The sequence below is a fragment of the Dromiciops gliroides genome, chromosome 5 (genome assembly GCF_019393635.1).
Source record: "Dromiciops gliroides isolate mDroGli1 chromosome 5, mDroGli1.pri, whole genome shotgun sequence".
NCBI lineage: Eukaryota > Metazoa > Chordata > Mammalia > Microbiotheria > Microbiotheriidae > Dromiciops > Dromiciops gliroides.
In genome coordinates, this window is record NC_057865.1 from 123,601,210 (window position 1) to 123,612,011 (window position 10,802).

The window sequence follows — 10,802 nt, forward strand, 5'->3', positions numbered from 1 at the left end:
GTGACTTGCTCAGGGTCACACAGCTAGTAAGTGTCAAGTGGCTGAGGCTGGATTTGAACTCAGGTCCTCCTGAATCTAGTGTCAGTGCTTTATCCACTGTGCCATCTAGCTGCTCCCTGAGCAGTATTTTCAACTGTAAACTACAGGAGTTGAACAAAGTGCCCTCTCTTCCAACTCTAAATCCTTAAAACATGGGGGTAAAAGACTATTAAAGAGGAATATGGCAATATTTTTATTCCTGTTTTGGTATTTAGAGTTGATCAGGTCCAAATGGAGTTATTTCTATTTGCATATGGTGTTCTATATAACATGTAATGAAAAAAGCATTGGCTTGGAGTCAGTATAGAACTAAGTTCCAATGACTGCTTCTAACACTGATATAATTTAAATTTTCCAAAACTCAGTTTCCTCATGTATAAAATGGGATTAATAATACTGGTGAGAAATTAAGTGACTAGCCCAAGGCCACACAAATCAGCATGTATCACAGGAGGACTTGAACCTAGTTCTCCATGAACAAGGTAGTAATCCTAGGTAAGTCACTTGATCCCTCCTTCCCCCCCTCCCTGGATAGCTCTTTAAGACTCTAAGTTATTAACAAGTTGCCCATCTGCATTGATAAAGGGAGATTATTGACTGGAAGTTCCCTATATCAGGGAAATCATAGGTTTGGCCCAATACTTCTAGGATTTACTTCTCATCATTTTTGTAAGGATGAAATGATATTATATGAAGTACTTGGGGAGGGTGGATTTAAAGCTATATAAATGTCAGCTATTATTACATTTGCTATCATCTCAACTGATTTTAATATAGAGGAAAGTGATAATAATTTTAATCTCTTTCTTAAGTGATTGCTCTAGAGACTGGCTGTACACCCTTTTTAAACTCACTTATCTTGGCACTGAAAGTTCAGATAACAGAATAACACTAGTAGACACTGTAGTATTCTTGATCCAGAGGAAAGAGAAGTCCCAGAGTGGTTGTCAGAGGTCTTGATTTGCCTGCAATCACTTCCCCTATATCCCTGATAACAGTGACAAGAAAATTTCTCTGCCATTACTTCCAAGTCTGAATCAGATGGTTGTCCTTTCACAACAAATTCTCCATCATCTGAGACCTCAATCTGGCAGCTTTCAGGGTTCAGGTGAAGGTAATCTGCCTCTTTCCAGACTTTTCTTACACATCTCCCGTTATTTCTACACAGGTGTCTGCTGCATACTTCCGTTGCTTTGGTCACATTAACAATGTAGCTCCCTAGATCAGACATAACAAAATGTTTCACCTTTGTACAGTTGCCCTGGAAATAGAGAACACATAAGGGTTCCATTATTCCCACAAATAACAGCATGGTTACTGTTTCTAGCCCAACACTGAAAGTCTTTAGATGGGATTGAAACCAGTGTTCTTGGTTTTAATTAGTGGACCCTTGGGCTCCACAAACAATCATCCCTACTGCCCACATGTGCTCTATGGCACAAAGGTTTTAAGGTTGAAGGGGAGGCTCACAGAATAGGAAAGTATCGAAGGTGACCAATAAATGGCCAGCCATGACTACTATAGTGACTGACTCTGGAGGGAGTCTATCAGCCCCTGTGTTTAGCCTCACCTGACCTATTCAAAGCACTTTCCATTCCCTTCAATTAACTTAGTATAAAAATTCACAGCCCATATAATCTCTGCACCTTCACCTGGTTCAGCTATTATCATCTGGATGACAATGATAACTGACATTTCCCAGCACCTTGCATAGTGCCTGGCATCTCATAGTTGCTTAATAAAAGCTGCTTGATATGGGACTTTACTTGAGTAATTACTTGATATAAGACTTTAAAGTTCATGTATACTTTCTCTAACTTTCCAGGATCACTGATGAGGTACAGCCTGATTTCTTCCAGCCAAACAAAGATGGGGACCCAGTGATGGTAATAAAGCAGAGAGACACATGCCTTGTCACCTTCTCTATGAGTGAGCATGAATACAGGGTTTTGATATGAACAAAACCTATTAATAGTTTAGACTAACTTAGTGGGAGACTTTATCTTTATTCTTTGAAATTGTCATACTTGATTAATACAGTAATGAGAATGGAATTGTGTCCAGAAAGAACATCAGGTGCCTATTATTTTAGCCCCAACCCAAAAAAGTTACTGCTTACTACTTCCCCTAAAAGCATATCTTTGACTAATATTTTCCAGAGTTTCTCTGATGCAGCTTCTTCCCCCACCTTTCCCTGTCCCCAGGACACAAATTTATTAAGTCTCTCCATCTTTCTTTTCCTGCTCCCAATCTCACAGGAAGGAGGGCTGTGTAATTTGAAATTATGTCACAGCTGAGCTCATCCCCCCAACAAGACTGCTCTTCATTGTATTGGTAGAACTTACATTTGGGCATACTCGTCAGACTTATTGCCACACACAATCTATTTGGAGACTTTCCAAGGTTCTAGGTAAGTGCTCACGCTGAAGCCTCCCTAGGTCATACCCTGCTAGACTTACTTCCAAATACACACCACAGAGATCACCACAAAACACCTAGAGTGGACAGGCTCCTTTTTTTATGTGAAGTTCCAAAAAGGTCATAAGATCTATCTTCATAACCTTCTAAAGTGATCTTCAGGGGCCAGTTAGGTGGCACAGTGGATAAAGCACAGGCCCTGGATTCAGGAAGACCTGAGTTCAAATCTGACCTCAAACACTTGACACTTACTAGCTGTATGACCCTGGGCAAGTCCCTTAACTGTCATTGCCTCATTAAAAAAAAAAGTGATCTTTAGCAGACCCATATAAGCTGAAATCAAACATGGTCATAGATTGCTTCCATTTGTCATAACCTGAAAATCTTCTTGCCTGAGCTCTCTGGTGCCATGCTTGTTTCTATCCTTTCCCTGACTTTCCCTGTCTTACTTTAGAGGTGTCATTCCAGGTCCTTGTGGGAGGTGAGGATCAGTGGGTGACCCTAGCTTTGAAGGAGGTATGTGTGGAGGGGGTAAATCCTACCTAAGTACCCTTCCTGTGATGTTCCTCTTTCCTTAGTGCCCCCTTGGATATCTAAGCTAGCTAAACTACATGGCCATCTCTTAAAGGTACCAAAGAATAGAGCTTCTTGCTTTTAGCATTGACCTGTTCATCTCATTCTTCTGACAATCCCCGGAAGCCCGGGAATGGACCTCCAAAAATTAAAAAAAAAAAAAAACTAAAAATTCTAACAGGGCATACACTTGGATCTCAGAGAGAAGCCTGCTATGATATGATCCTCCTGGCTCTTTTATAAGGACAGAGGGAGGTTTTAACAGCATGCTAGCAGGAATAGTTTCATGAAACAGTCTAATTGAAAGTCCAGAAAAAAAAAAAGTCAATTTTTCCAGTGAAAGCCATGGTAACATCATTTGAGTATAGCTTCTTGGAGCTTTGGAAGAAATGCACAACTCATTTTTAAAACTGCTATTTTTAAACTGATTTTTTCCAGAGACAATGTATGCTAAATACAGAAAGAAAGTGACATCTTCTCCCTTGAATCTTCAAAAGCCAATACCACTCACTCTATCTATACTACTGTACTATGGAGACCATAGGGACTTGGAAGAAAGTGGGACACTTAGAAAAGGAAGGGAAAATACATTTCCTTTCATAAAATGTGCCACTAAGGCACTGACTTACCTCAGATGAAGTTAAATTCATGTCTCCCCAAATAACAATGCCTGCGGCTCCCAAGGCAGCACTTTCTCCTATGGTACTAATTAGGTCTTGCTATAATGAAAAGAGATATCATTGTCAATCTGAATATAAAATACCCCACCAAAAATTTTAAAAATAAAATAAAAACAGAAGATGCTTTCAAGTTAGTAGGGATAAGTTTGAATTCACATACCATTAAAAAATGGATTTCCTCCCTTTCTAGAACAGAATAAATTTTGAATAGATAAATAAATTTTATAGAATGTGAAAGGCTATGTGATCTTGAGAACAGAGAAATCAGTTATTTTTTTAAAGTTTTTAATTAAAACAAAAATGTAGGTATTTTTAATACCATCAACTAATAAGCAAATACAAATATCTCATTTCATTAAACTCAATAGAGTGGTTTGCACTGTGTTGTTGCCCAAATACCCCACTGCTGCCCCACCAAAAAAACAAAACAAAACAAAACAAAAAAACCCTACTTGAGCACATGGCTCATGAAACAAAATCCAGATGTTCCCTGTCTTTCCCCAAATGCCATAGCGACTCCTTTCACTCCCATTTTCCCATTTCATTTTTCAATATTCCATTTGGTAATTCACTCACTCTCTGCAATGATTTTGACTGATGTGAGTCATGCATGATCAAAGTTCAAGGCAAAGGATCGCTCTAGCTAGACTCAAATTTGCTCAAGCCTCCAGAGCTCCTTTGCAGAACCCCAGAAATCATCTGTTTTATTTCAAAGAAAATACTTTGATGTACTTCATTCTTAACTCAACACCATCATGCTAAGTAGCTCTTCTTATCCACAGAAGTGAATATAAAAGATAAATGAAAGAAATGTCAGAGGAAGAAATTTGTGCTTCAAAATTTTTGAGGGAAGATGATAGGTTAGAGGCAATAACCCAGAAGAACTCTCAATATTTCCCTCCAAATAATTTTAAAATAACGCTTCAAATCCAATTTTGGAGCAGCAGAGCCAATGAAAGGTCAAGGTGAGACATATTTCCATCCTAAGAAAACTTAGGGAGTTTGTGACACTAGAGTAGAAGCTTGTCTAGAGTACATACAGGTGGTGGCAGGCACAACAGCAGCAGCAGCTTTTGGAGCTCCCAGCCCAAAGACAACATATGATACATTGTATACAAAATAAATCCAATGTGACTATATTTGGTAAGAACTACTAGTAGCCTTAAGGCTGACATTATGGGGCAGAGAATCAAGACTAAAAATTATCGGTCATTTACATCTTAGTTAGAATGTGTTTTATATAATTTCTTTGTCTGGTTTTTTGAAAGAGGATGATGAAAAGAAGGAAAAAAATTATTACAGAGCAAGTAAAACTTGGGGAGGAGGGTCCCCAAGGCATACTTCCTATCTTTCAATCTGGCTATCATAACCTCCCTCCAGACCACATGAAAATGAATGTTCTAGCATGTTCTAGCAATCTTGAGTTAATCCACTGAAATGAACACTTTGTACCCCTAGAGTTTATTATTAACTCCCAGGGAAATAAATGTATTATCACATGGGGAAAGGCTCTTCTTAAGCTACAAATAGAATAGGAAATCTATCTTTGTATAATTAGAGATGTAAGCCATGAATATTTTGAGCTTGTAGGGAATAAAGAATTGGCAATTCCCAATGATTTCAAATACTGTTACATGTTTCTTTCACTGGTTTCAACTGTATCCTCTGAAAAGCTGCAATGAATTGCTTGGTTTTCCTGGTAATTTATTGATTTAAATATTAACATTCAAAAAAGGCAATTGTTCATCAGTCATTTAACCAACATTGTCAAATACCAAACATTTACCCTCCTTTTCAGAAACAAAGGTAGTAAATAGGCATGGCATTTCTTTCCATGCATGATTCAGTTTTAGGTCATAGATTGACAACTGGAAAGGACCTTCAAGGTAGTGTAGTCCAACTCTTTCATGTTATAAATGAGGAAATTGGGGCCCTCTTTTGAACATCAGCATTTAAGCCAATAAACTCCCAGAAAAAACAAGGCATTCACTGCAGATTGGCAGAGGATTCAGTTGAAACCAGTGAAAGAAAAGTATAAATGACTTTTCCAAGTTCACAAAGTAGTAAGTCAAGATTTCTAAGTAAGTGAATTTGTAATAGGTGAGTAATTGAAGGACTGAACCCAAGCCTGATGACTCCAAATCCAGGATTCTTGACACTGGTAAGTTCAAAGTTGTATACTTGGCCTGGTAGACACTGAGTCTCAAACTCAAGATGTATTCTGGGAACGGTCTTTGTTCTTTGTATGTTAATGAATTACAGAGAGCTAAGCCCCAGAACAATGGAATGGGGAATGAGGAAATGTTCCATTTCATGTGCCTGACATCCTTTGGTTCTTACTAACCCCTTCAATGGCCACCACATAATAAAGGTGAAGGGTTGGATAAACACTCAAAACCAAGGCTTCAGTATCATGTGCTTTCTCCACATGTTTCACTTTGGATTGGAGTAGGGGGAGTGGAGGCACTTGATTGAAAGATGGTGTAAGGGGCAGCTAGATGGCGCAGTGGATAGAGCACCGGCCCTGGAGTCAGGAGTACCTGAGTTCAAATCCGGCCTCAGACACTTAACACTTACTAGCTGTGTGACCCTGGGCAAGTCACTTAACCCCAATTGCCTCACTAAAAAAAAAAAAGAAAAAGAAAATGGGTCCACTCTTACAGACAATGTATAATAAAAGAAAAAAGAGTCGCACCCGAAAGATGGTGTAGGGCAACTACAAGTTGTATTACTGTTTGAGGAATTCTGTATGTCAAGTATGTGTGTGTGTGTCTGTATGTGTATGTGTATGTGTATGTATGTGTGTGTGTTGATTATATAATGAGAATACAGAGACAGAGAAGATATAGAAACACAGAGACAGAGACACAGAGAAATTACTTGGCGAATGACCTTTAGGCCTATAAAACTCTCTAAAAGACTTTTCCATGCTGAATTCCAGAGGTGGTGTCTCTATTACTAGCAGTGTATCCAACTAACTTTTAATTATGACCACAGGTGCAAGGACAACATGAATAACTGAAACAAAAGTTCATTTTAGGAAAGAGTTGCAATTTCCTCCATCACCTTTAACCAACAGTTGAACACTGCCCAGTTTAAGATTCATCTTCTACTTTATCCACCACAATATCTGAAATGATAGAGACACTCTGAGAGACCCCAGTGAGACAGGAAAGTGATTTAGATTCCATATTTAGAAACAGGAGCAAACCTTTCCAGAACATTCTTTATTACTTTCTAGTATAGCCTTCATTTATTTTTTAAAATGGTAATCAATCAATTGGAACATATTTAAGTATTTTATATGTATCAGACACTGTCCTAAGTACTGGGGATACTGAAAAAGAAAAAAAAAGTTTAAACACCTTAATCCTTGCCCTCAAATACCTAAGTGTCATGGTAGAATGCTGTTCATAGAATCAAGAAGGCTTGAGTTCAAATTCTGCCTTAAGCTTTATTAGCTGTGTCATCCTGGGAAGTCATTTAACCACTTTCAGCCTTAGTTTCTTCATCTGTAAAATGAGTGTAGTGATAACAACTACTTCAAAGGATTGCTATCAAGATCAAATGAGATGATAAATGGAAAGTGTTTTGCAAAACTTAAAGCACTATAGAAATGCAATCTGTTAATGATACCCAAGTAACTTATATTCTATTTATATACTATCTTTTTTTTCCTTCTTCTTCTTCTTCTTCTTCTTTTTTTTTTTGAGGCAATTAGAGTTAATCAACTTGCTCAGGGTCACAGTATGTTCCTAAGGTCAGGTTCTTCTGATTCCAAGACTTAGGCTCTATCCACTGCCCCTACTACCTTTTTTTTTTTTAAACAATACCTAAATGTACAGAATGGATATGGGAACTTCCCTTCTCCCATTTGTTCTCTGAGTGGCTGCCAAAATAATGTTCCCAATGTGCAAATCTGACCTTGTCCCTCCCTCAAGAAGTTTGAGTGGTTCCCTATTGCTTCTAAAATAAAATTCAAACTCCTTTGTCATGTAAAGGCTTCACAATCTGCTTCCAGCCTGTCTCTGCAGGGTTAATTTCAAATCATTCTTTTTCATATACTCTACATTCTGGTCAAACTAGTCCACTTCCTTGCTATTCCCAATATAGGGCATCCCACGTCCTACTCTGTGCCTTTGCATGGCTGTGTCCCATGCCTGGACTTCTCTCCCTCCTTGACAGAGGCAGACCTCTTGGAAAACCCAGCTTCATTCAGGCCCTAATTCAAGTATCACCTTCTAGAGGAGGCCATCCCTGATTTCCCCATTTGTTGATGCTCTCTTCTACCCCAAATTATTTTAGGTATAGTCCTATGTACTTTGAATTTACCTATCACCCCACTCCAGGAAAATGTAAGCTCTTTAACTATTTCACTTTTGTATTTTTGAATTCTTAACACCTATCATATATTCATGAATTTAATAAATATGTTGGATCAAATTGAGAATCAATATTTTGTTAACAGAATAGTCCCAATACTTTTTTGTTGTTGGGGCAATGAGGGTTAAGTGATTTGCCCAGGGTCACACAGCTAGTAAGTGTCAAGTGTCTGAGACTGGATTTGAACTCAGGTCCTCCTGAATCCAGGTCCAGTGCTTTCTCCACTGTGCCACCTAGCTGAACCACTACCACCACCCCCGGCCAATGCTTTTTTGTACCATTTCACATCCTTCCACTATTTGATTTCTTGTGGCATACATTGTGATCAATGAACTAGCCCAAAAATTAGGTCACAGAAAAGAAGGGGTTCAAAATATTCAGATGATCCTCAAAATGCATAATTAGCCATGAGTTAACTCCATCTCCCCGTTTCACTGTGGATTCTTCAAAGGGAACACTTACCAACTGGAAGTTTAGTGGGAATAGGAGAGAAAACTTCCCCTCAAACAAGGAAACCAAATAATAGAATTTAGAAATCATTTAGCCTCAAAGTCCTCATTTGATAAATTCTTACCTTGGAAAGAAAATATAATGGCTCATCTCTGTATCCTAACCTTGTATAGACAAATACAGGCAGAGCATAATCATGGGATGTCATGGTGGAAATCCTCATTGATTCATTTACCCTAAATCGAGAGAAACGTAATATGTTTTCACTGTTCCCAAAGAATTTCTTGACTCCAATGGAAGGATATAAAGCAGCACTACTGTTCCAAAGCCAGGAAAGCTCATTATTCCTCAAAACTTCATCCTCTGGGCATGAGCCAGTGTAATTTTGGTCGTAAATGTTGTAATTGTGACAATCAGGATATAAATAGTAACCCCAAAGGCCTCTGGGGCGGTTCCTAAGTCCCAGCTGGATGGTTTCTTTCATGAAAGCCTTTGCACTTTCTTCAAAAGAGATTCTGGCTAAATTTTCAATATCACCGGCTGACATATTCACTTTTACTTCAGAAATCAGCTTTCTTGACTTCTGCCTGTACACATCTTTTGTGTTCCAGTTCCGTGCCCATTGAGGCCTCCAATATTCCCAGTCTATAACAGCAAGTCCACTAAAATCCTCAGCTGGAATATAATAATTGATGTCTTGGCCAGCTTTTTCTAGATGGGTTTGCAAACTAATGTTCTGGGGAAGTCCCCCATTAATAGGAACTCCTTGTGATGTATACCAGGGATAATATCCCAATCTATTGACATAAAATATGGTAACATTTTGCCCTCTTGCCTTGGCCAGTGGACTACCAATGACATGAAACATTTTTAAATTCAGCATTATATTATACTTTGTTGAACACTGATCTGTTGGTGCATTCCAAGCAGCTATAAAAGGTTTCCTTTGATAAATTGGAAGTCGGGCAGGTTTTAAAGAGGCAATAGGTTTCAAAATAAATGACACAAGTAGCCATGATATGAGATGTAATGGTTCCACAACATGTAGTATTAATCTTCTCTCAAATAATGTTTTCATGTTAAGAGAAAATATGGTATCTTCTAGTTTAATGAAGCCTGAAAGACATAAATTGACATGTGACTTCATAGAGGTGATGCCTTTAAGAAGACATGCTAAAAGAGTAAATGGTTATATTATATAGTAGCTGTTTATGAAGTACCTTTTATTCAAAGTCTGCAAAGAGCATTCAGTTAAAATATAGGTGTAAATACCAATTCTATGATATAAACAAAGGAACACAATCTAAGGGAAAATATCCAAATCAAGTGATCTAAGCTCTGGTATGTTAGCAAATATTTATGTCTGGGGGAGCACAAGCTGTGGTGAAGTACCTTGATATCCTCACATAAAAGAATCAGTAGAAGGAGGAAGAGATGTTTAACAAGTAGCAGAAAAGATACACATGCAAGAGACATTATAGCTATTTTTTGTGTGATTGAAGGGCTGTGGTTTAGAAGAATTGGATTTATTCTGTTCTTCAGGAGAACTAAATAGGAGCAATAAATGGAAGTTGTGGAGAGGCAGATGTAGGCTTACAGTAAGAAAAAAAAAATCTTTATTAAAAACCAGATCCATGCCAAAGTGAAATGGACTATCTTGGGAAGTAGTAGACTTCCTTGGAAAGGTATAAGTTGGATTAGATGGCTTAAAAGGTTCCTTCCATTTCAGATTTTATGTTTTATTAGTAAATAGCTATTAACTGCCCTTTATCCTTTTACTTCTTCTCTTATTTGATTGTGTACTATTTTCTTTCATTTAATTTATTGGTCAAATGATGGTGGTTGTTGTTGTTGTTGTTGTTGAGTGGTTTCAGTTGTGTCCAACTCTTTGTAGCCCCACTTGGGGTTTTCTTCTCCAGCTCATTTTAAAGATGAGGAAAGTGAGATAAGCAAGGTTAAGTGACTTGCTCAGGGTCACACAGCTTGTGAGTGTCTGAGGCTGGATTTGAACTCAGGCCTTCCTGACTCCAGGCCCAGTGCACTATCCCCTGTACCACCCAGCTGTCCATGGTTATCCTGGTCAAAGGGTAACATTTATCAAATTTTTCTTCTGAGTTTTTCCATGCCTTCCCTAAGGCTGTGTTTCTCCTCACCCCTTAACATTAAAGAGAAAGGGCACTCTAGATAGTTAATTGCTTCATGTGTTGGTTCATTGATGCTGATATCTTTCCAATGCCTGACTCATGAGAAGTGTAGCTT

The 10,802-nt window shown here is 38.2% G+C and overlaps 1 protein-coding gene across 1 annotated transcript; it reads right to left on the bottom strand.

The window, feature by feature from the left end:
* Nucleotides 1–889: 889 nt before the first annotated feature.
* HYAL4 (hyaluronidase 4) lies at nt 890–9,621 on the bottom strand. The gene is made up of 3 exons (XM_043965253.1): nt 8,668–9,621; nt 3,660–3,749; nt 890–1,300 (listed from the first exon to the last, which is right to left on the bottom strand). Exons 1-3 carry the CDS (start codon nt 9,619–9,621, stop codon nt 890–892), a joined length of 1,455 nt encoding a protein of 484 aa, XP_043821188.1.
* Nucleotides 9,622–10,802: the final 1,181 nt, after the last annotated feature.

Excerpts from the sequence above, each read along its gene's own strand:
- HYAL4 (XM_043965253.1), bottom strand. The coding sequence starts at position 9,621 with ATGAAAACATTATTTGAGAGAAGATTAATACTACATGTTGTGGAACCA. Across the intron at positions 3,750-8,667 it reads CATTATATTTTCTTTCCAAG|CAAGACCTAATTAGTACCAT; the intron begins GTAAGAATTTAT and ends TTTTCATTATAG. Across the intron at positions 1,301-3,659 it reads TGAATTTAACTTCATCTGAG|GGCAACTGTACAAAGGTGAA; the intron begins GTAAGTCAGTGC and ends CTCTATTTCCAG.